The 26912-nt window shown below is 43.2% G+C and overlaps 1 protein-coding gene across 1 annotated transcript in view; it reads right to left on the bottom strand.

Annotated features, from left to right (window-relative positions):
- Positions 1-2686: 2686 nt before the first annotated feature.
- Positions 2687-26912, bottom strand: part of FDX2 (ferredoxin 2) — a 37156-nt gene continuing 12930 nt past the window's right edge. Inside the window, exons 3-6 of the mRNA XM_077463069.1 lie at positions 24633-24684; positions 18323-18429; positions 15680-15767; positions 2687-8144 (exon numbers count right to left, since the gene is read on the bottom strand). Coding sequence (XP_077319195.1) covers positions 7988-8144; positions 15680-15767; positions 18323-18429; positions 24633-24684 — 404 coding nt within the window. The 3' untranslated portion in view covers positions 2687-7987. The remainder of the gene's footprint in view (positions 8145-15679; positions 15768-18322; positions 18430-24632; positions 24685-26912) is intronic.

The raw sequence follows: 26912 nt of genomic DNA, 5'->3' as shown, positions 1-26912 counted from the left end.
GGTTAGTGATTGTGTTTTAGGCAGGATAAACAAAAAGAAAAATGTGCAGTTGTTTCTAGACTAGACTCCTAGTACTGGTTAAAAACAAACAACCAACCCTACGTGACATTGCTGTGATTGTCAGGAGTAGGAGAATTTGTTTTGGTTTGTTCTTTAGTGGTGGGCCACAGAAATGGCAAGATACATAGAGCTACTTTTCAAAAAAAATAAAAAATGTTACTATTATGAGACCGTTTTCCTTTGATAAGAACAATCAAAAAACAAAGTATAATTCACCTGGATACACTTAAGGCCTATACACACACGATCTGACTTTTTGACAACAAAAATGCAAATTACCTATTTTAAGAAAAAAATCCAACCGTGTGTACGCTCCATCGGACAACCTTTTTCAGTTTTCATCAGACAAATGTTCGCTGTGCAAACAGACAAACTTTACGATCAATCATGTGTACACAAGTTCATTGGACTTTAGTCCAAAGTACAAACACGCATGCTCAGAACCATTGCAAAAGATCAGACAACAATACAGACCGATGGGTGGCGGTAAAGAGCTGAAAAACCACATGATTTGGTGAAAGTTGGCTGAAAATGTCCTGCCGTGTGTATGTATACCAAGTTCACGGCCAACGCCCTTTGGACAGAGATCCACGGAAAAGTTTGTTTGAAGTCCGATGATGTATGAGGCTTTAGAGTGCTTTCACACTGAGGCGTTGGGGGTATCGGCTGTAAAGAGCCACTTTACCGTCGTTTTAGTGGTGCCCCCACTAGCGGGCAAAAAAAAATGCTTAAAACCACCCACAAAGCGTTGCTTTGCTGGCGGCGCTACCCATCAATTTCAATAGGCAGTGGTGCTTTAGGAGCGGTGTATACACCTCTCCAAATGCCGTGTACACACGATCGGAATTTCGGCCAGTAAAAGACCGATGAGAGCTTTTCATCGGAAAATGGGACCATGTGTATGCTCCATCGGAATTTAGCTAGCCAAATTCCCGTCAGCAAAAATCTGAGAGCATGTTCTCAATTTTTCTGACGGAAAAACTTTCCATTTGAAATTCCAATTGTGTGTATGCAATTCCGATACACAAAAACATATGCATGCTCAGGATTCAACTACAAGACAGAAGCTATTGAACTTCCTTTTTCTAATCCCGTCGTACGTGTTGTACATCACCGCGTTCTTGACGGTCAGAATTTGGTGCGACCATGTGTGCAAGACAGCTTGAGCTAAATACCATTGGGAAAACCATCAGAGCTTTTTCCAACCAAAATTCCAATCGTGTGTACGTGGCATAACAGTGCCTTAAAGATGCTGCTTGCAGGACTTTTTACCATTATGAAAGCACACCGCTCCAGTGCGAAAGCACTCGGGTTTTCACACTGGAGAAAGGAGAGGCTCTTTACAGGTGCTATTATTAGCACTATAGTGCTTGTATAGCGCCTCATAGTGAAAGCAGCCTAAGACCAGGTTCACAATAATGTGCACACTAATCCATGCATGTTTCCAGCATTCAAATTGGAGCAGAGGTCAGTGCAAATTTAGCGACGTTGCAAAACTCAGTGCATTTGCCAGCAGTGGATTGGACCATGCGATGCAGTTGCAAAATTGCTGCACACATCTTTTGTGTGATACAGTGCGATCTGAGCCAATTCAAAATGAATGGGCTCAGAGCTCACTGCACTGAATTTCACAGGAATGGGCAGTTCCTGTGTGATTCACACGCAGTTCATTGTGTGAACCGAGCCTAACGGCGTACACAGGACCGGACTTTCCGTCAGAATAAAATCAGATGGTTTTTCCGACAGAGTTCCGTTGAAACTGACTTGCCTACATATAATCACACCAAAGTCCGCGATGACGTACAACGGGACTAGAAAAGGACATTCAATAGCCAGTAGCTGCCCATGCGTCGTTTTTGGTCCGTCGGAATAGCATACAGACGTACGGTTTTCCCGATAGGCATTGATTCCATCGGAAAGATTTAAAACATGTTCTATTTCTAGGTCCGTCAGAATTTTTGAAAAAAAAGTCAGCTGAAGCCCACATACAATCGGAATATCAGATGAAATGATTCCATCGGACCTTTTCTGCAGGAATTTCCGGTCGTGTGTACAGGGCCTAAGAAGTTACAATTATATGTACTGTCTTACCAAACACATGTAAAAGTTGCAAAACTTGGCTCAGATGGTAAAAAAATAAAAAAAGTGTGTGTGTGTGTGTATATATATATATATATATATATATATATATATATATATATATATATATGAGGTTGCATCGCTACAATAAATGCACAAAGTATAGAGAAGATTAGCCAGAAATCCAGAATTTCTCCTCACTTTCTGTTTGGGGGACAACCACAAAGCCATTTTTGCCACGACACTCAGACAGTGGTGTCAGCCCTGCCTGATGGGCTATGGTACTTCAGCTAACCCTACCACTCTCCATTTAAATAATTTGTTTCTTCCTAGAGGAACAAAGTAAAAGAATAAAAAGAAGGAATGTTGGGACAAGCTCTAGAGAAGGAGGTTTGGTAGTAAATTTGGGCAATACCTGGGCATACAATTTAAACAACTGCTGTGTCCTACAAAGAACTGACTAGTGCCCAAATTCTGCATTTTATTGTTCCCGGGTGAACTTACCTCTCAGAATGCGTCTCCCTTTCAGTTAAGAGGAAAATAAATACACCATATAAAACTTTATTTGTCACCTGAACATTTGTACAAGGAAAATTATGATGTACAAATTCCATGAAGCAGCCAACTACAGTCCAATATACAGAACTCTGTTTAATAAAGAAAATACTTAAGGCAGTTTTTTAAATGAATATGTTCTCTACAAACACACAAATACAAAATTGTAAAACAGGTTTTCTGCTCTCATAAGGAACCTGCAGGCTTATGCCCCATACACACAATCAGAAATTCTGCCAGCAAAAGTCGGATGTGAGCTTTTGGTCAGAAATTCCGACCGTGTGAACGCTCCATCAGACTTCTGCTGGCAGAATTCCCACCAGCAAAAGATTAAGAGCAGGTTCTCTATTTTTCAGTCAGAAAAAGTTTCAATCGGAAATTCCGACCATCTGTACAAATTCCAACGCGCAAAATTCCTACACATGCTCGGAACAATTTGACGCATGCTCGGAAGCATGGCACTTCATTTTCTCGGCTCGCCGTAGTGTTGTACGTCTCCGCGTTCTTGATGGTTGAAAGTTCAGAGAACTTGTGTGACAGTGTGTATGCAAGCCAAGCTTGAGCGTAATTCCGTTGGAAAAACCCATCCAAGTTTTTTCCGATGGAAAATCCACTCGTGTGTACAGGGCATTACTGGGTAAGACATCGCAAAGAGGAATGAGTATAAAGAAAAAACACATCAGCCAATCAGATTTTAACATTTGTGGCAGAAAAGTGCAAGGCGATTTCTAATTGGCTGCTGTAGGTAAACACCTCCTTTGGCGTGCTTCTTTGCTTTATGAAATAAGCCTGCTTTGATATGCGTCAACAGCAAACCTTCATGAAAGAAGGGATTCAGATTTGGTGAAGTAGACAAAGATCAGTAAATAGAGGGATGAAATATTTAGCAATATGGTCTTTGGATCGGTCATGAATGCCAAAAACAGAAAAACGTACGGTATGATACTGCTGATTACTAAAGTGACATTCTGCACACCTCTTGTGAAAACAGTTATAGGGGGCACCTGATGTAAGGGAGGGGGGGGGGGAGGGGGCAGGCTCTGAAAGGGGCACCTGACATAAAGGGGGGGCAGCAAGTGTTGCCATCTTTATGTTCCATTTGTTTTCCATACTACAAAAAAATTAATTGCGGGCAATTAAAGGGTTCAGGTTTGGCTTGAAGAAAAGGTGGCAACCCTAATCAGCACTGAAATGATTAAATCAGCCGGCCAGCGATATCATTGATCCTTTAAAATGCTGAAATTTGCAGAAGACATGAGAACTTTACATCTGGGCAGGACTGGTCATCTGACACAAATCAGGAATACTGAACTGGAGTAGACCATATGGAAAAAACAGATCCAGAGGTTATCTTCAGTGACCACATGTAGATCCTGATCTGCTTGGCTCCGCCTCCTCTCTACTGGTCAACAAAGACATCCGTTGTAATAAACCACCAACTACTGGCTCTTTAAGGGGCTGTTTACGGCAGATGGGTAGGTTGGCTCTCGATCGTGTGGTAATGTGATCGGCTGTCATATTAAACAGTGAAGATGTGAGCGACAGTGCCTGTGTGGGGGGTGCTGAGTAAATGGGCTCCCAGTAATGATGCCCCCGGTAGGCATGCACCTGGCAGCACAGTGTTCAAGTCCACCAGTGTGCTGCTATATAGATGTAGATGGCCGGCAGCAATAGGTTACAGGACTAAGCGGAAGCCGCAAGGTAGGATGTGATGGGCCAAGGTCACCCTTTGCAGATAAAGTCAAGGTTTACATATACTGCAGCCGTTTCTATCTTTGAATCTACCGTACTGATTATTCCAACATCCAGTTGTCACTGAAGGTAATAAATATCTGGAGTATTTTGTGATCATATCTTCCATCTAAATTACCCCGGGAACAGGTTTTGTACAGAAGCCATTGCTCTCCTGAAAAAAGCTTATTGCCTGGCAGCAGACGTTTCAATCATTTCTAAGTCATTGACCTGGAACTGGTATGCAGATAATAATTTGGCTTTTTTAAAATTTGCAATAAGTGTATATTGATTAGTTTGCGCAAAAGTTATAGCGTCTACAAAATATGGGATAGATTTATGGCATTTTTATTATTATTATTTATTTTTGTAATAATAGCGGTGATCTATTTTTATGAGGACTGCGACATTGCAGCGGACAGATCAGACACTTTTGACAATATTTTGGGACCATTGTCATTTATACAGCGATCAGAGCTTGTTTACATAGGCATTTCCCTGTTCTGGCACTCCTCATCGTGGGCCATCGGTGAACATAGAGTCTGTGGAACCCACGGGCACACTCCTGCGGCGTGCACGTGCCCGCTAACCGGGGGTTACGAAGGTACACCCTTTTGCGCACCCGTACCATTCTGTCGGCGTACATCGGCGTGTGGCGGTCGGGAAGCAGTTGAAAACAATCTGGGAGGAGACGTACTGGTTTAAAAGCCTTCTCACCCTTTTGAATAGAGATAACTGCACCCATCTTCATTTAAAAAAAAAAAAAAAAAAAGTGCTTTTATTTTTTTATATCTTACATAGGAGTCTGGAAAGCATTATCGATCACAGTAGATCATTACATTTCACATCAGCTGGTACTGACCAAAGTACAAACCTTTGGTTACAGAAAGTGTCAGTGGATGGGAGTGCGGCTTCACCCCCTTACTTGTGTTCCATTGAGAACTGAGTCCCTCCGACACGATCAAACCGTCTACCACTTCTAGGAATGAATGATGCTGCTCTGTGGACAGACGCAATCAGCCACTCCAATTTCTAATCTTATAGGAAGCGGCAGGGAGCAAAACCACCGGCTCCTGTAAGGGGGATTTGTGCTGGGCTGCAGACCCTGACCATGCTTCTTGTTGAAATATGGTCAGAAAGATGGGAGTTGGCATTTGCTACAAAACAATCCAGATCTGGGCAATTCTACACCAGCTTTACTGCTTAGCGCTCACCCGGCCGCCCGTAAAAGTACTGAGACCGAGTGGCTGTTGTCGGCAAATCGATATACCCGTACGTCACGCCCTACTTCTAGGTTTAGGGCACACACATCCATCGACAGCATGAGCATGTCAGCAAGTTCAGGCCAATGATTCACGGCTGGGACCTGCTGATCGGCTGTGTTTATATTCACAGCCCGGAGCTCTGTGTTGCCACTCAACAGGAATGATCTCCATGTTGCTCATCCCTGCAAAGTCTGGATGAGAAACTTAGAGATCAACTAGTAAAAGCAGCACACTTTACACACATATTAAACCCATTTCTCGCCCTAGATGTTAACCCCTTTCTAGCCAGTGTCATTAGTACAGTGACAGTGCATATTAGCACTGATCACTGTATTAAAATCACTGGTGACTTCAGTAGCAGTAAGTCAGTTCCAACCAGTGTCAAATAGTGTCAGATTGCCCACCGCACTATTGCAGTCTCATTAAAACAGTAGTGATCCTTCAGTGACTCTGAAGCTGGTTTGGAGTTTTGGAAAATCTCTGTAATTGTCCACCAACCATTTATTTTGAATGGAAAAAAGAGAGACAGAACATTTTGTTTTAATGTATTTTTATTTATTTTTTTTCAAAAAAAAAAAAGCAATAAAAACTTCTCTTATTGCTTTTTTTTTTTTAAAGCGGGAGTCCGCCGTTTTTTTTTTTTTTTTTAAAGCCAGCAGCTACAAATACAGCAGCTGCAGACTTTTAAAATAGTGACACTTACCCGCCCAGCGCGCCCGCGATGTCGGCACCCGAAGCCGATCTCTCGATCGTCTCTCGGGTGCTGCCGCCGCCATCTTGGGTATGGGAATCAGGAAGTGGAGCCTTTCGGCTTCATTTCCCGGTTCCCTACTGCGCATGCGCGAGTCGCGCTGCGCAATAAGGATGGTCCCCGCTGTCTCTGGGATTCGTGCGTTTCCCAGCAGGCAGCGGGGGACTTTCGGAAAGGGGCGTAGATTCTGCGGAAAGGGGCGTACCTTCTGCAGAATCTACGGCGAAAGTGGGTGCAGATACCTGTACTGTACAGGTACCTGCACCCCCCCTCCCCCCTGAAAGGTGCCAATTGTGGCGCCGGAGGGGGGGGGGAGGATTCCAATGAGCGGAAGGTCCACTTTAGGGTGGACCTCAGCTTTAAATAAATAAAGCAATAAGAGAATTTTTTATTGTTTTTAAAAAAATAAATTAAAACAAAAAGAACGTTTTTACACTGAGCGGTAAAGTGCTGCTATGAGGATGGGCAAATATCTCATAACTTATTGTCCTTGCTGAATGATCTTCCTGCCTAACACTGTGCATGAAAGGTCTCAGGAAAGGAGGCCAATGGGTAGTGCGAGAACTTGCCTCTTCTGTCCTGCATTTCCCTTCACCATGATGGCCTACCTCACCAGTCACCAGGAACGCACTGGTGGTTGGAAAGGTCAGGGAAGAAGCGCTCCTCCTGGAATTTTAGGCAGCAAGTAAAGCTGCTGCCATCATGTGTAGGCACCTCCAGGATTTAATCATGACAAGTTAACTTTTATGACATGGGAGGAAGGGTTAAATTATGTTCTATACCATTACCCCTTCCAAAATACTGTAAACTTACAATTATAAAAAGTAATTGTTTAATCTCAGATGGAACCTTGTGGACTGAGTCAGCCTCTGGTTTCTTCTGTGTCCCGAAAGTTCCAACAGTGAGATCTCCCTACCAAAATTCCCCAACTCTGATACAGTCATCCTGGGAGTTTTTTGGTATTCTCGTACCATTTTATTGGTTCCAGTTTCTCCTGTTACATCTTCCATAGCATACCATAAAACCGAAGAGAGCAAACATGAGGGAATCATGGGCACAGTGAGATCCCAGACCAGTGCAGATATGGTGGGAAACCCTCATAATGGGCACAGCCGGTGTTTAGACCCAGGACTTCAGTTCAGGAATGGTACATTATAAAGGGCACATCATATATAAAGATTCAGAACTAATTGCAGGGATACTGGGACCCCCCTTATAATAAGCATAGACAGTGGACAGACCTGGGAACTCAGTGCAGAGATCTTACCAACAGAATGGCTGAGAAAAAATATAAGCTATCAGAGGGTTCAACACTGCAGCAAACCCCCACAAAAAAAACAAAAAAAACAACATATCAGTTTTAAGTGAAGTACCCCTGTAAGTTGCGGTTATTCTAACAGCAGAACCCATTATGAGCAGTCTTTGGTTTACCAGTTTGCTTTGTGCTCCAGGAAGGACACTGTCAACAGACCTTTCCTGTTCATTAACACCTTCTCTCTTGTGCGCATCATCATGAGTGAACCATTAGGACTCCCCAGGACTGTCCTCAGTGTGGTTTGGGAACATGTCCATCCACATAAAAGTTTCTGGTTATTCTGGGGAGTGTAAACTCCGCTCCATTCAGTTCTTCAGTGAGAATAATTTGACATCCAAGTCTGGAGTTCTCCTGTAATAATGGGGCCATGTCCAGCATATCATCTTCCCTATAACAGAGGGAGGGAAAAAAAAAACGATTATAGTGGCCCCTGTTATCTTGTGAAGTGAAATAAATCAAAGTAAAGCTCTAGGATGTGTGGCTTCTACTGCAACATTTCAGTGTTAAAAGTTGTGATGAAAACTTTAAAGAATAGCAAAAGTACCAAAAAGAAGTACGACGCATTCATTTGGCTTGGTAATGGCTGCAGCATTTGGATGCAACTGTGAATAATGGTGAAGAGATCGAACCCCTGGAGTCTTACAGAGAAACAAGCATTCAGGTTACAGACAACCAGTTTTGCCTATAAAGTACCTGTAGTCAGAGCTGCCCCCTCCCTCCTCCATTAAATTATTCCACTATTGGCAAATGATCAACTCACTTAGCAATAAAGAGGGGTGAGACTCTAAAAACGAGTGTAAAGTCTCGTACACACAATCGGATTTTCCACAGACAAAACCTCAGACTTTTGTCTTAAGGTCGTTGTCCCCAAACTTGTCTTGCATACAAATGGCCCACAATTGTCGGCCAACAAACACGAACGTAGTGACGTACTACGTGTTTTTTCAGCTCTTTAGCACCACCCTTTGGGCTCCTTCTAATTTCGTGTTAGTAGAAGTTTGGCGAGTGTTGATTTGCGCTTTTAATTTTGCAGTTTTCAGTTCGTTTCTGAATGGGCGTTCGTCAACCAGCCATGTTGCAGAATCCAAAAATCGGTTGCTTTATTAATAGTCACCAGTTATGTCATATTCCTTTGCTGCGGGAGCTCCAGGAGAATAATCTGGATGATTACCAGAATTATCTCCGGATGACGGACCCCTGCTTTCACCAACTCCTGGCATTGCTGACCCCCTATATTAAGAAGCAGGACACATGCATGAGGCTTTTATTTTTTGGTTGAATAATGATTTGATTTGTTATATTTTCTCTATTTTTGGATGCATAGAATGAAAAAACTGCGCTAAGGTGAAAAAAGAAGTGTAAGATATGTAAACTCTTATGTGATACTTTTAGGAATAAATGTTTAGCTGCGGCTTCCCTGTGTCACATAAATACAGAACAAACAAAAAGTGAAAAATACTAAGCCGCGCTTAACCTATACAAACAACTGATTGTGCAAAAAATTTAAATAAAAACTAAATATAGCGACCATATGTAAATTGATGTATATCTATAACGTGCGTAATATAAACGCACATAAAAAACTCAAAGCTTAGAGCTTAACCCTTATAATATAAATTTCCGTTATATAAACTTATATCAACATAAAAGAGGATGGGACAAAGACACCCAATGTTTGAACAGTGAGTCCGTGTACATGAACCACAACACTAATTGTTACAAGGCTGTGAATAAAGTCCTCCGAAAATAAGCCACAATATTCCTAAAAAATCCGCCACTTGGTCCAATGGGGAAAAAGAATGTTCAATCCCATCCCATTGGACCAAGTGGCGGATTTTTTATGAATATTGTGGCTTATTTTTTGAGGACTTTATTCACAGCCTTGTAACAATTAGTGTTGTGGTTCATGTACACGGACTCACTGTTCAAACATTGGGTGTCTTTTTTTACTCAAGAATACACCGTTTTTTTTACGTGCCTGTGTGTACAGACACAATGTAAACAATGGATTGCATTCTACAGATCGGATAAAAAAAAAAAAAAAAAAAAAAAATACCAAGTTTTTTCAAACTACAGTGTGCTAGAGGACTAAAGTGTCTCTAGGTCCCTTTCCTGCAATCAGATCAGCTTTGCAGTATGAGAGTCTTATTTGACTACAGATATTACTTTTTTTTTCAATGCTTTGATGAGGTTTTAAATAACGAAATACATATTACAGACGACCACCTTCCAAGAATAGCAGTTCCTTGTGCCTGCCTCCCTCTTACATCATTTTTACAGATATTTTTGTACCGATACATTTCCCGATTCCTCAAAGTAAGGACGATGCGTCCAGCCACCCACTGCCTCCTGGGACATCTATGTCACGCTCAGGATAGTGTTTTAGTGTTTCAGTGTAAGGTTTTGCACATGCGCAGACCCATGGCAAGTGCGAGAACCCCAGCCCCTCCCTTTTTACTCACCTGAGTCCCTTCATCTCATTGGCGGTGAGGGGTCCGGCTCTTGATTGGCTAGATTGATAGCCTTCGGCCTGCGCTGCTGTGAATCAAGTCCAATGATGTGGGCGCCGAGTCCTGCATTCATGTGTGTGGACGCAAATGCTGGACCCGGGAGTGCGCCCGCAAGGTAACCCCCTCGGGAGAGCGCTTCTCCTAGGGGTTTATCTGATGCAGGGACAAGCCGCAAGAGCTGCAGGGGGACCCCAGAAGAGCAGGTTCGGGGGCCACTCTGTGCAAAACGAGATGCACAATGGAAGTATGATGTGTTTCTTATTTAAAAAAAATAAAAATAAAAAACGATCCTTTGCAATTTCTTTAAGGTGAAAAACCTTCTGTGCTTCATCTGCCCCCCAGAAACCCCCCCCCCACTTTCTTACCTGAACCCGATTTTTCCAGCGACGTGCATGAGCCCAATGGCTCCAGCTGCTGTCTCAGATCCTCAATGGATCGATTGATAGCAGCTGTCAATCAAATCCAGTGACCCAGGAGCTGAGTCTTGCTGCCTGTGTCAATGAACACGAGTGCCTCCATGGAAAGTGGCTCTCTGTGGGGACACTGATGAAGAGGAGGAGCCAGGATCATCACGGGACACACCAGAAGAGGAGGATCAGGGCCGCTCTGTGCAAAACCCTTGCACAGAGCAGTTAAGAATGATTTTTTTTTAAATAACAAATAAACCATTAAAATAACTTTAACACAGAAAAAGGTGCTGTACCTTAAAGTATAACTAAAGGCAAAACTTTTTTTTTTTTTTAAGTTTTGGATAGAATGCAGAGTGATTAGAACCCTTGTCAGATTTTATAGCGGTCTGTGCCCCCGTTTATGAAGATTTCCCCTCTCTATTTGACCTATTTACCATTATCGTTGAAAGTGAGAGTTAAAGAAAATTCCTAATTTTGGGTTGTTGCCAGAAAAGTGATAGAGGGGAAATCTTCCAATGGGGACACTAGTTCTGGTGATCTGGGGGACCCCAAGGAATTCTCCTAATTTGCTCCCAGTTCCTGTTTGGCTATGGGACACAGCCATTAAAGTTCCACTTTAATGTCATGATTTCATATGCCAGCAGATGGCACTGCAGAGTCCCTTTCCTTTCCCTTCATTGGGGTGGATTAACTAAATACAGTAAAAAAAGGTTGTTCAATTTGTAAAGGAATTGTCCCTTTGCTTAGTGAACAAACTTGGCTTCCATCATCCAATCATGCACAAGCAAAAATATTTTTTTTGAATTGCCTTTGCACGTGATTGGGTAGTCTTTGCAAAGTGATTTTTCTTTTTCGTTCGAAGGTGATTTTTCATCACATTCATTAACCACTTCCAGCCCTGGCCAATTCTGATATTATTCTCCTTATTTTGCTAGAAATAAGAACATTTTTAAATATACACATACATATTATATATATATATATATATATATATATATATATATATATGTGTATGTATATATATATATATATATATATATATATATATATATATATATATATATATATATATATATATATATATATATATATATATATATATATATATACACATACACACACACACACACACACACACACATATATACATACATACATACACATATATATATATATATATATATATATTTATTTATTTTTTTCATCCCAAAGGCATTCTATTGGGTTGAGGTCAGGACTCTGTGCAGGATTGGATTGCGAGTAATTTGGTCTGTGTTACAGGATGAGCAAAATTTTATAAAATTTTAAACTTGACAAATGAGTAACTCAGAATCTGATTTGAAGTCCAAGTTGCGTGACATGTGAAATCCTATTTTAGTCAATGAGAACCGTCTTAATTAGCACTACTAAAGTCGCCCAGACTTTAGAAAAATTTGCTGTACTACCTCAAGGCAACATCTATCCAACTTGCGCTCATAGACTTTAAGCTGAAATAAAAGCTCAAATGCCTGTAAAAGCAGCTAATTTTAGAGCTGCAGTGTGCATGAGCTCCAAGTCAGATCCTCATCTTAATTGATGTGATTTGGATCCGACATTAAAAAGGAAGATTATGCAGGCATTCCCTTAAGTTGCCTGGAAGTCACATTGCTATAATCTTTTAATATGGACTATAGACTGAAATAGGGGCGGATCCAGAGTCTAGTCTAGGGAGGGGCACTGCCGGAAAATAAGGTACCTGTACGCCATTCCGTGCAATAGCCAGCGAAGGCACGTGCGCTGATTGGCCAGAGGGGAAGCCAATCGGGGGCTCCGGAAGAAGGGAAGTCGGCCGTCCACCCGTGATCGATCCCCACAGAGATAGAACAGTGGTCTGCTGATGTATTATATATGTATATTATACATGTATATATGCGTTATTGCTAACCAGGAACACAAATCACTCTGTTCATTTAGTGAATCCATCCCACATACAGTTAGCAAGCACCCCCTAGGGACACAGTTAACCCTTTAATCGTCCCTGATGTTATCCCCTTACAAACTAGTGCCATTGATACAGTGACAGTGCATATTTTTAGTACTGATCACTGTATTAGTGTTACTAGTTCCAAAAAAAGGCGTCAGTTAGGTGAGGCGTCAGATCTGTCACCCGCAAGAAAAAAAATATATATAAAAATGGGGAACACCGCTATTACTAGTTAAAAAAAAAAAAAAGCCGTAAATATATCCCCTATTTTGTAGATGTGATAACTTTTGTGCAAACCAATCCATATACGCTTATTGGAATTTTTTTTTTTTTTTACAAAAAATATGTAGTAGAATAAAAATTGGCCTAAATTGATAGACATTTTTTTATAGCAGAAAGTCAAAAATATTGAATTTCTTTCCAAAATTGTCTTTTTGTTTATAGCGCAAAAAACAAAACAAAAAAAATAAAAAAAAATAAAAAAAACACATAGGTGATCAAATAACACCAAAAGAAAGCTCTATTTGTGGGGGAAAAAACCCCCCATCAATTTTACCTGGGTACAGCGTCGCGCGACCGCACAATTGTCTGTCAGTTAAAATGACAGAGCTCTGTATTGCAAAAAATAAAAAAATCGTCTGGTCATAAAAAGGGGGAAGGGGGCGGGGTAAAACTTCCCCCTTGGTTAAAGAGGAAGTAAACCCTGATGGGTTTACTTCCTCTGTGTCTCCCTGCAAAGGTAAAGCATAATGGGCTACTATGCATTGCTTACCTGACACAGGAGCCAGCGATGTCACCTGTAGCACGAATCGTCCATCTTCTTCCGGGTATCGCTGCTCCAGCCACTCACAGCGCCGGAGCAGCGATGACGTCACTCCCGCGCACGGGAGCTGCCACTAACGGCATACCGCCGTTAGCAGCGGCATGCTCAGTGCGCCTCTGTCCCATGGAGGAGCAATGGAGATGAGCCGGGTCCAGGATTGCACTGTCAGATGACAGCACACACCCACTGCTATATCCTGTATTCAGACTGCACTGTAGTGTGGAGAAGATGGAGGGAGGAGGAAGAAGAAGGCTCTGCTCTCTAAATGCTGGGGCTCTCCTCCTCCTCAGCAGCAGCTCCGACATGACTGACTTCACTGCTTGCTAGACGCCACAGGCGCTAGCAACCAGTGCAGCGAGCGGTAGAGGCCACGCCAGCGGCGTGGCTCCACTCACCTCCTCCCTCCATCTTCTCTAGGCTCCGTGGCATGAAGACGACAACAGGGTCTCTCTCGCTCTCTCGGCACCGCTGATGATACGGATGAGGGAGAGAGAGGGACTCGGGACTGGAGTCAGTCAGTATTTGGGTGGGCAATTGCGCACACACATATATTTTTTTTTACGGATTCACGCTACCAGTGTCATTCTTTTCCATTCCTCCATATGTGAACTTACCACATGACCACAACCATTGGGGAAGAGGAATCAATTTGGCATGGAGATCAGAGGCAACTCTGGATGAGATTTACCCCTGCAGGGGTACAGCTTTCTCGTGAGTGTGGAACCAGGAGGGGAGCATGATTAAATCCCCCTTTTTGCAGTGGAAGCTGTCAGATTCATACACAAGCCATTACAACACTAGAACACAATTTTGTTTATTTTTTGGACTGTTTTTTGCACCAGAGAACAAATTTTATATTTTTATTTTCTGTTTCAAGGAATTTTATAATTTGATGAACTGAAACACTTTGATGGTCACGTTTTGCACCATAAACACTTTGCACTTTATTTATATTGCTTATTATATTTATTCTAGATGGATGTTTATTAGTCTATATGGATCATCACTTACACTGAGCACATAGAGGATGTTATTATGTAATGTAAGGCACCATATAAACATATCTATTCTTAGACCCCTTTCACACTGAGGCAGTTTTCAGGTGTTTTAGCAATAGAAATAGCGCCTGTAAAGCACTAGAAAACTGCCTCCCATGTAGCCCGAACGTGAAAGCCAGAGTGCTTTCACACTGGGGATGGTGCGCTTGCTGGACAATAGAAACAGTCCCACAAGCAGTATCTTTGGGGTGGTTTGGGAGCGCAGTATACAGCACTCCATAAACGCACAAGAGCATTGCAATGAATGGGCAGCACTTCCGAAGCGCCTGAAAAGCATTTTGGAGGCGCCACAACAAGGGCGCTTTTAACCCCTTCCAGCTAGCGGGCGAAAAGCGGCACTTAAAGCGGGAGTCCGCCGGGACTCCGCGTTTTTTTTATTTTTTTTAAAAGCCAGCAGCTACAAATACTGCAGCTGCTGACTTTTAAAATAGTGACACTTACCTGTCCAGCGCGCCCGCGATGTCGGCACCCGAAGCCGATCTCTAGATCGACACTCGAGTGCTGCCGCCGCCATCTTGGGTATGGGAATCAGGAAATGGAGCCTTTCGACTTCATTTCCCGGTTCCCTACTGCGCATGCGCGAGCCGCGCTGCGCAATGAGGACGGTCCCCGCTGCCTCTGGGATCTGTGTGTTTCCCAGCAGGCAGCGGGGCACTTGCGGAAGGGGGCGGGCACTTGCGGAAAGGGGCGTAATGTACGCCCCTTTCCGCAGAGAGCTAGCCCGGAAGTGGGTGCAGTTACCTGGATTATCCAGGTACCTGCACCCCCCTCCCCCCTGAAAGGTGCCAATTGTGGCGCCGGAGGGGGGGAGGAATCCGATGAACGGAAGGTCCATTTTAGGGTGGACCTCCGCTTTAAACAGCGCCGCTATAATGAGCGTTGCTTTAGCGCTAATGATCGGGTGGCCCCAGTGTGAAAGGGGTCTTACATATTTATCACACCCTTCCCCCATCATTTTATACTATTTCAACAACTCCACATAGTGAAGTTTTTGGGGTAGGCAGCAGCCACACTTATCTCTCTATATATACTTAACTCAGCGCAGAATTAACAATGTATATACTATCCATAAGAAGTCTGCTAGGCCTTGGTGAGAAATGTTTGAGAATTGCTGGTTTATTCATCTCATATTTGACAAGAACACTCTGAATTAGATTACCTCTCATCTGGCTCAGGAAGTTGATTCAAATACTCTAGGCTGACGTAGACCTGACATGTGGAACAGGCGAGGGAAGATTCACAGGCCCCTGAGTGCAGAAAACAAGCATTACATTGTGGTAAAAGTTGTAAAAAAAAAACTAAAGCAGAATTAATAATGTTCAATTGTCAGACTGCATACAAAACGTATGAAGAGACGTCTTTTTTACTTACATTTTTTTTATTAGCCAATTAGTCCAGCAAGGGTATACAAGCGGCAGCCCAACACCCCAACACACTCCGGAACACTGCTCTAATCCACTTTACTTGTCGCTTCTTGTGATTAGAGCAGTGTTCCGGAGTGTGTTGGGGTGTTGGGCTGCCGCTTGTATACCCTTGCTGGAGGAAAGCTGGGCCGCTGATGGTGCGTGAGAACCATGGCCCGACTCCCCTATGTGCTGGTAGCATAGATTTTTTTTTTTTTTTTTGGCTGCATTATGTAGCTCATGGGTGTCCAACCTGCGACTCTAAAACTGTTGCGGAACTACAAGTCCTCTCATGCCCGTTTGCAATACACATCTCCCTGCGATAACCACTGGTAACCAGTAAGCTCTTCTCTGGCACACTGGCTACCTTTCAGTACTGATATCAACTACTGCATTCTTAAGACTTTGAAACTGCTGTTTATACTTCTCTGTTGAGGTCATACTTACTTTTATTATGGCGCTTTGGTCAAGATCAAACACCTATCCATATCTTGCTGTCCCCCTTTTACTTATTAAATTATTATATACTTTATTAGCTCTAAATTGAATAATTGCTAACCTCGCCTAACCCCATCCCAATATAAATTATTTCTAACTCTCGGGACTGCTGGCGAGGGACAGGCTGGCTACTACTTGGGTAAAGTGCCAGGGCGATGTTATTCACCAGTCTGCGATGCTTGGCTTTATCGCTGAGTTTCGCGGCCTGGTGACGGGCGCATTTTGGCAAGGGTTAATCGATGAGGATATACTTAAGTTCATCAACACTTTAAAACCACGAGTTCCGACGTTCTATGCCCTACCCAAGACTCATAAAAACCTTGAGGATCCACCCGGACGTCCTATCGTTTCCGGGATGGGGTCACTCACTGAGAATGCCAGTAAATTAGTGGACTCCGTTTTGATGCCTCACGTCCTTAGCCTGCCTTCATATAATCAAGGATACTACCGATTTACTACGTAACCTTGAGGGGGTGCAGATTCCCTCGGACGCCCTCCTCGTGGCTATAGATGTAGAGGCATTGTACTCAAGCATCCCCCATGAGCAGGGCGTCCGAGTGATCGGCACCTTCCTCAAGGCACAGGACCACCATACCTGGCCCTTTAATGAGTTTATTTTACAACTCCTAACATTCATTCTCACCAGGAACTACTTTACGTTTAGGGCCGGTTCACACAGGGGGCGATGCGAGGCGACACCGACTTGCCTCGCCGCGACCTCAGCGGCGACTTGCAAATGACTTCTGTATAGAAGTCAATGCAAGTCACCCCGAGGTCGCCCAAAAGTAGTACAGGAACCTTTTTTCTGAGTCGGAGCGACTCGAGTCGCTACTCTCAGAACGGTTCCATTGTACAGAACGGGGGCGACTTGTCAGGTCGCGGCGAGGCAAGTCGTGTCGCCTCGCATCGCCCCCTGTGTGAACCGGCCCTTATGGATGAGCTTTACTTGCAAACCCAGGGTGTAGCAATGTAGCAATATTGTTCTTGTTTTATGTACTGGATATTGTGATATACTTATTTGATGTTCTTTTACATGTTCATTAGATCTCCAATCTCCCGAAGAAGCGCAAATGTGCGCGTAACATGTAGAGCAAACTTTCTCTGTGACCTCATATTGTGACTCGACCACTCCACGCACTTTGCTCCTATTGGATGCTGCTACTGGTTATTTCTAATTGCACCGATTTGGATTAGAATATATAAATTTGGAGGTGTTATCTGAGTCCTTGGGGTCATATAACATTATACTGTTTTTTTATATACCACAATTTTAACTTTATCCAATTTAAAAAATTTGAAATCTATTTTTTATTTACTCTATGCGTGTGCCTATAAAGTCCATTTTTCAATTTTCTAATTTCTTTCTAATCTTTGCTAGAATACATCGCTTTCTCTGAATGGATCAGACAGACTGTTTTGTTCCGGGTATGAGACAAGGCCTCGGCTTGTACCCGGAGCACAGTGTGGTATGATGTATGTGACCTCAGCTAAATACAGTTTATATGACATATCCAGCCGCCTAACATGTTAGTGAGACATTCTTCATTTCGGCCAAGATGGCCAAAATGACCTATGTAAAGTGTATCAAAGGCTGGAGTTCAGCTTTGAGTAAGGAGGAGAAAATCATCAATGGAGTCAACACATCTCCTGCTGACCGTCATGTCTCAACTGTGTCCTGTAGTGATGTAGAAGTTGGTGGGAAGGACCAGTGAGAGCTGCAGGGGACCCAAGCTCCCCCAGTGGACATCAGGGGAACAGTCCTTAGCAGCACGGGCAGCAGGAGCGGTACATGCTCTGTTTTTTGTTTGCGGGTACGTGCTTGGTTCAGACCTATTTTTTTTTTATGAGACAGGGTCATCTTTAAAAACATCCAATCTTCTGTACATTCAATAATCACTTACCTTCCAAGTCGACGCCGTACCTATGAGCAAGGTACAGAACACTTTCCCCGATCTTCCCTTTAACAGGAATGCGCTTGCCGGCCCGATCTATAAATACAACATCCACCCTGCGAAGAGAGTTGACATTCGTTTACAATCCATTCATGCAAAATAGCCTATTAAAGTCCACCTAGCCCCATGCTTTGTATTATTCCTTTGCATTTGTCTGGTATGACCTATGTTCTTTACTTTAACTGTCGCTTGTCTAATCCACTCTCATTAGTTAAAATGCTAGGATTCAAGTGATATTTAAAAGGTATTATTTATTTAGTTCTTGGGGCCCCCTTCCCGTGCTCCTGGCACCTCCTCTTCTCTGAGTATCCCCATAGTAAGCTGCTTGCTATGGGGGCACTTGTACATGCTCCCTCCCGAGCCCTGCTCTGTGTGTACACCTAAGACACACAGATCGGGGCTCAGCCCCACCCCCTCCTCACTGGCTGCTAGTTGTGACTGACAGCAGCAGGAGCCAATAGCTCCCACTGCTCTCAGCCAATCAAGAGACTGAGACCCAGTCAAGTTTCTCCACCCCAAAGTCGCTCATCCATGTCTTTATGGATCTTGCTTTGTGCACTGGTTCAAATCATTTGGTGGAGGGGGGATTATGATGTGGGGTTGCTGAAAGAAACTCTTAAGGCATCGGCATACCAAGACATTTTGGACAATTTCATGCTTCCAACTTTGTGGGAACAGTTTGGGGATGGCCCCTTCCTGTTCCAACATGACTGCGCACCAATGCACAAAGCAAGGTCCATAAACATAAGGATGAGCGAGTTTGGGGTGAAGGAAGTTGACTGGCCTGCACAGAGTCCTGACCTCAAGCGATAGAACACCTGTATGAATCAGAGTGGAGACTGCGAGCCAGGCCTTCCTGTGTGCCATCAGCACCTGACCTCACAAATGCGCTTCTGGAAGAACGGTCAAACGTTCCCACAGACACACTCCTAAACCTTGTGGACGGCCTTCCCAGAAGAGTTGAAGTGGTTATAGCTGCAAAGGGAGAGCCAACTCAATAAAACCCTATGGACTAAGACTGGGATGCGAGTTCATGTGCATGTAAAGGCAGGCGTACCAATACTTTTGACAAGTATATACCGTATTTATCGGCGTACAACACGCACTTTTCCCCGATAAAATCAGGGGGAAATCATGGGTGTGTGTTATTACGCCGACACCCACTGTCTGTGAGGGGAAAAAGAGCGAGTGCCGCCGAAAAAAAACGAGCGAGTGCTCGGCTCCGCTCGTATCACACCGTCCCCCCTCCCTGCTGTCTCTGAGGGGATGAAGAGCGAGCGCTGCCGAAAAATACCGAGCCAAGCGTACTGTGTACTCGGCTCGGCTTGCCATTGGGCCTGTGTTATGTGCATCATAGGAGCCGGGGCCAAGGGATGGGACAGAGAGACGAGCCGAGAACATAAAACTGGCGGTGCCAAATTTAAACGGTTACATGCCGTGAATGACACCGGGCAAGGCTGCAAACGGCACCGGGCAAGGCTGCAAATGGACAACTGATCATTCTGCAATGATGGACAAGGCTTCAGATGGACACTGATAAGGCTGCATTGATGGGCATTTAAATGCAAGTTTTTTCCTTAAACTTCCCTCCTAAACTTGGGCTGTGGATTATACGCCGATAAATACGGTATATAGCGAAATAAAGCTTGGAGAAAATCGGTAGGTTTGCTTTGAATTTTATAAATGAAACTTTATTTGGTTTGTGGCACGTAGACACAGCATAGTTCATTGTAAACATTTCTTATATAACCTTATGCCCCTGTTCACATTGAATCTGACTTCAAATCTCACGATTGCAAAGCCGCATAGCAGGGAGACTTGGCTGACATCTGTGCGACTTTATGCACAGATGTCTATGCAAGTCGCACCCGCTATTGACAAAATTAGTGCAGGAACTCATTTTTCAAACAGTGAAGCACCACAAAGTAGGCGTCGCACAGATTTGAACAGTTCCATTGCCAACAATAGGGTGCGACTTGTCATGCCATTTGGACCTGTGAAATCGCATTGACAAGTCGCACCGGTGTGAACGGGGGCTAAACCTCTAAAATGCAGGACCTACCTTATGGGCATCAAATACTATCGCTGGGGAGTAACTTCTGTCATGAGGGGAAAGAATGTTGGAGGCAGAGCCAGTTGGGCTGCTGATAATAATAGCAAATGGGTGCCTGGTGTGTACTGAATTTCATATTACCCTCAGATCCAAGAGTGAACATCAAAAAAAGTTGAATTCCTTCTTCTTTCCTCAATAATTAATTAAATCTTTTGAAAACCTATTTCCATGAACTACTTTGGACACAGTGACATCACTACAAGATCAAGATCGGAAACCCTGTAAATGAAAGGGGCGGATCAGGGATAGTAAGGCTAGGGAGGAAAGGGACTACATAACACTGGACATCCTCTAGCCAGGAAAGGAGACAGGCTCTATCTTACACCCCTTTCACAATGGGGCGGCGTTGGCGGTAAAGCGGCGATATTTTTAGCGGTGCTTTACCGTTGTATTTGCAGAGGTATTCGGCCGATAACGGGATGCTTTTAACCCCCGCTAGCAGCCGAAAAAGGGTGAAAACCACCCGCAAAGCGATGATGCAGGAGCGCTTTGCCAGCGGTATAGCCGTGCTGCCCCACCGATTTCAATGCGCAGGAGCGGTATGTATACCGCTCCAAAGATGCTGCTAGCGGGACTTTTTTTACCGTCCTGCCAGCGCACCGCTCCAGTGCGAAAGCCCTCAGGCTTTCACACTGGAGCGCGAGGAGCGGCTTTCAGAGCGCTGTGCAGGCGCCATTTTTATCGTTGTAGCGCCTGCAAAGCACCCCAGTGTGAAAGGGGTCTTACTTGCTGCAGTGTCTAATGAAGCTCACAGTGTGCGGCGAAATCAGAATACAGCAAAAGAGCGTGAGCAAGACTGAAGACCAGGCTGCAGTTCAACTTTACTACTATAACATAATAGTTCTGGAGGTTATTCCCATTATAGAATTTATATAAACATTTTTCTTCTAGGCATTTTCATCATAACTGTCCAGAAAGTAATGAGGATGATATTTTAAATATATCATTATTGAAATATTTCACAATTGAACGCTGGGGTTGATTTGTGCAAAATCTGGTGTAGTTCTGCATGGTAACCAGCTTCTAACTTCAAATTATTCAATTAACCACTTCAGCCCCAGAAGGATTTACCCCCCTTCCTGACCAGAGCACTTTTTGAGATTTGGCACTGCGTCGATTTAACTGACAATTGCGCGGTGGTGCGACGTTACACCCAACCAAAATTGACGTCCGTTTTTCCCCACAAATAGAGCTTTCTTTAGGTGGTAAAATGAGCTACAATTTAGAAAAAAAAAAAAAAAAAAAAATAAAATATAATAAATATCCCCCCAAAAAAATGTAAAAAAAAAAAAAAAAAAAAAAAAACACATTTCTTCATCAGTTTTTTTTTAGTAATGGCGGCAATGTGTGATTTTTATCGTGACTGCGACATTATGGCAGGCACTTTTTGGGACCAGTCATTTATACAGTGATCTGTGCTATAAAAAATGCACTGGATTACTGTGTAAATGACACTGGCAGGGAAGGGGTTAAACACTAGGGGGCGATCAAGGGGTTAATTCTAACTGCAAGGGGGGGTTGGGCTACTACTCACATGACAGCGATCTCCGATGACAGGGAGCAGTGATATCTGTAATGTCACTAGGCAAAAAGGGTAAATGCCTTGTTTACAAAGGCATCTCCCCGTTCTTCTGCTCGATCGCGGGCACCTGGCAGACATCGAGTCCGCGGGACCCGCGGTCACGGAGCAGGCGCCTACAATGCCGCATCTTAAAGGAGATGTACCTGTACGCCCTGTTGCCCACCCGTGGCATTCTGCCGACGAATACTGGAGTGTGGCGGTCGGGAAGCTTTGATGGAAAAAAAAAAAAAAACGAAAGCCAATTGGTTTCTATGAAGAGCTGCACCGGATTTAGCACTCCAGTTTTAGTAAATCAATCCCATTGTCTCCTTCAAAGCATGGACCTTGTGAGTGTACACAACACTACCAGACATTTTTCCATTCTTCCCAGCATCCCTAGAAGTCAAGTGGGATGGTGTTCAGAGTCTGTAGTTGGGAGGCGTGATAAGCTTCCCTGAAGGGATGAAATTGAGGGATCACCTAAAGACAGCCAGACAAATTGAGGTAGAGAGTTCCAGAGGATGGGGAGGCTCTGGAGAAGTCCTGGAGATGAGCATGGGAGGAGGAGACAGGGGAGCTTGAGAGGAGGAGGCCTTGAGAGGAACATAGAGGATGGTTTGGGTGATATTTGTTGACAAGGTTGGTTATGTAGCTCGGAGCAGAGTTGTGGATTCATCTCCAGTGATCACTCGACAAAAAAAATAAAATAAATCAGGCTCTTGTTCCAGCATTGTTATTGAAAGGGACCCAATTAAGTCCCTAAACCAATCCAAATACCAGTAGCTTGCAAGAGAAGAGTCCCTATACAAACCTCTTGCAACGACCACCGTTGTATTCTCCAGGGTGTTTGCTAAAAAAACATATATAATGTTTTGGGATTCTATGTAATTTTCTAGCAAATAAATGATGATTTTTACATGTAGGAGAGAAATGTCAGAATTGTCCTGGGTGCTCCAGAACACCTGATGGCGCTCCCTGCATGTTGGGCCTCTGTATGTGGCCACACTGTGTAAAAGTCTCACACATGTGGTATTGCCGTACTCGGGAGTAATAGCAGAATGTGTTTTGGGGTGTAATTTGTGGTATGCATATGCTGTGTGTGAGAAATAAACTGATATAACAATTTTGTGAAAAAAAAAAATAATAATAATAAAAGTAAAAAAAAATCTTGATTTTGCAAAGAATTGTGGGTAAAAATGACAACTTCAAAAAACTCATCATGCCTCTTACTAAATACCTTGGAATGTCTTCTTTCCAAAAAGGGGTCATTTGGGGGGTATTTGTACTTTTCTGGCATGTTAGGGTCTCAAGAACTGAAATAGGCCGTCAGTACTTGAGGTGTGATCAATTTTCAGATATTGGCACCATAGCTTGTGGACTCTATAACTTTCACAAAGACCAAATAATATCCACCAATTGTACTTATTTTTTCCAAGGATATGTAGTGGTATAAATTTTGGGCAAAATTTATGAAGAAAAAAAATTACTAATCTGCAAAATTTTATAACAGAAACAAAGAAAAATTCATATTTTTTTTTTTACAGAATTTTCTGTATTTTTTCTTTTATAGCACAAAAAATAAAAAACCCAGCGGTGATTAAATACCACCAAAAGAAAGCTCCATTTGTGTGACAAAAAGGACAAAAATTTCATATAGGTCCAGTGTTGCATGACTGAGTAATTGTCATTCAAAATGTGAGAGCACCGAAAGCTGAAAATTGGTCTGGTTATTAAGGGTGTTTAAGTGCCCAGTGGTCAAGTGGTTAAACTCTCCAGTATTTTCCCGACTATTGAAGTTCAACGAACACGTCTATAGTTAATTGGTAAAGACTTTGTTCCCTTTATAAATATAGGCAACACATTGGCCCTGCGCCAATCCAGTGGTACCATTCCAGTCATTAACAAGTCCATAAATATTATAAACGGTGGCCTTGAAATGACAGAGCTCAATTATTTTAGGATCTGTGGATGGATCCCTTCTGGTCCAGGTGCTTTATCCACCTTTATTCTGGCTAAATATTTCTGGACCATATCACTTTTGAGCCATTGTGGATCATTTGAGGCTGTGTCACTACCACCCCCATTATGGACATGAGCTCCCCTCCTTTGTATACACAGAGCTGCAGAGAGTATTTAATACATTTACCTTCTCTTTGTCCCCAGTCACTTACTCTAGATTATTTTGTAAAGGGCCTACATGCCTGACCTTTTTACTATTAATATATTTGAAGATTATTTGTAGGGTTTGTCCTACTATTTTCCTACTATTCCTGTCCCCCCTCCATTTGCTATCCTCAGAGACACCCAGGGCATTGTTCCATGGAGAACTTCCTGTGCTTTTTTTCCCCCATATACTTCTATGGAGAATCCACTAAGGAATTTGAAATTTCAATTTTATTATTTTGACCACTTACCTTCCAGTGTAAGTATATAAATGTCCCGGACAACAAGTGGTTATACCAGGATCGGGGGTCCATAGGCCGCTCTGATCCTGGTACCATTTTTTACTTAGATTTTAATTTACTAGGCCCAGCAGTAAATGTTGATAATAATCAAGAATAATACATGGAAATGCTTTGACTCACGTATCTTCACATGGCTCACGTGCAGGACCAGCGTCTTCCGATTGGGCAGCAGCTAAACACAAATAATTCAGTCAGATCCTTAAACCACAAGCAATAATTATAAACTGATACAACACAAAAGTGTAGTAAATATACAATCACAAGTGACAATTAGGGCCGGTTCACACAGCGAGGCGAGGCGACACGGCTCGCCTCGCCTCGCTCCCGCAAGTCGCCCCCGTTCTGTACAATGGAACTGTTCTGAGAGGAGCGACTCGAGTCGCTACGACTCAGAAAAAAGGTTCCTGTACTACTTCGGGGCGACTTCGGGGGCGACTTGCATTGACTTCTATACAGAAGTCCTCTGCAAGTCGCCGCTGAGCTCCCCGCATGTCGCGGCGAGGTAAGTCGGAGACGCCTCGCCGCGCCTCGCTGTGTGAACCGGCCCTAATTAAAAATATTGAAAGTGAATCCAAAAATTGTGTAAACTAAAAGTGACAGCCCCAAGTGAAAAGTTCTCCCTGTAAGGGCCAGTTCACACCATAGAAATGCAGTCAGGATGTGTTCCAGATGCTTTTCTGCATGCACGTTTTTTGTCGCGCTTTCGATGCGTTCCAGTGCATTTTTTGTGTGTTTTTGATGCAGTCCAGTGCATTTTTTCCCCTCTTTTTTAAAAGGGCCAGTTCACACCACATGAAGACCAGTGTGTATCTTTTCTGCATCAAAAACGCATGGAAAGTAGGGTATATGGTTTTCAATGGCATAGTTCACACCAGTGCTTGCAGTTCCAGAAAAAAAAAAAAAAAAAAAAAAAAAAAAAAAAGTAGAACATGTTGGCACCAAAAATGCACTGGAACACACATGTCCTTATTTAAGGTTAAAAAAAAAAAAAAAAAAAAAAAAAAAAAGGGAGGGAGGGGGAAAAAAAAGTGCACTGGACTGCATAAAAACACACACGTAGAAAAGCATCTAGAACGCATCCGAACTGCGTTTCTATGGTGCATTTTTAAAGTTTTTTTTGGTGTGTTCCAGTGCGTTTCAAAGCATTCCAGTACAGTCCAGTGCAGGTAACATGTAGCATGTTCTACCTTTTTTTTGCTGGAACTGGAACTGCAAGCAGTGGTGTGAACTATACTATTGAGAACCATATAACCTAATTTCCATGCATTTTTAATGCAGGAAAAAAAACAAAAAAAAAAACGCATTGGACTGCATGTGGTGTGAACTGGTCCTAGGAGTCTTCACATGTTCTGAAAAAAAATCATTTTACAAACATGAAAGAAACAATGTACGCCATCTATGCCCCAGGTTAAGTGGGACGAAACGTGTAGGGCGGAGCTTACGCTTGTGAGGTTATCACACACATCAGTGCCAGAAAGCGGCCTGTCTGACTCTCGGGACCAGTTTATTGAAGAACGCCGGCCTTGATTTTAACATTTCTGAGAGACATGCACCTGAAATTGCGACTGCTAGAAATAAATATTTGGAGCAGTATGATGTGCATAACATCCCAGGTGGTGACCCTTTGAAATAAATGCCTAGTTCACACATTGCTGTGTGCAAAATAGTCAATTTTCTGTGGCAAGTCTGTATATTGGACACACAGTGGTGGTTCACAAGATGTCTTTCACATTTTGAAAACGATTGATTTCAGAAAATGTGAGGATTTTACTTGAATAGTTTATTTTTAGAAATGAACAGAAGAGAAATCCAAATAGAATCAATGTTTGGTGTGACCATTTGCCTTCAAAGCAGCATCAATACTTCTAGGTACACTTGCACCAAATTTTTTTTTATAGTTCCCGCCTGCCCTATAGACAGATGGCATCTTCCCACAACACACCTCGCATGTGCCCCATGGGCCACACTCCAGCCCGATCCGTCACCTGCTGTGTCCACTGGCTACTGCTGGTGTTTCGTCACATATGGGGACCCATCATATTTAGCTACCCGCTGGACTGCGCATGCGCGACACTGTCATATGCGTTCCACCCAAGTCCAGGTTCAAGCCCCACCATCCAAGTGGACATAGAGTTAGATTATAATTATGCTGAGCGAAGCAAGGCTGTGCCCGAAGCGTGGCGAGCGGCCCTGTGTTGGAAAGCATATGGCGGCGTTGCGCATGCGCACTCCAGCGGGTAGCCAAATGCGAATACACTGCTACAATGTAATCTCTGTGGCCAATCACAGCAGATCACATGACAATTGTGAAATCCATCACAATAGATGGCTTTCATTCATGCCATCCATTGTATACTATTATGTTGATCTCTATTAATGGTCACAGTGATCCCAAGGTAT

The sequence above is a fragment of the Lithobates pipiens genome, unplaced genomic scaffold (assembly GCF_037356315.1).
Source record: "Lithobates pipiens isolate NorthernLeopardFrog02 unplaced genomic scaffold, aLitPip1_a1.2 Scaffold_3, whole genome shotgun sequence".
NCBI lineage: Eukaryota > Metazoa > Chordata > Amphibia > Anura > Ranidae > Lithobates > Lithobates pipiens.
Note: the sequence above shows the minus strand (reverse complement) of the source record. Positions and strands in the feature narration are given on the sequence as shown.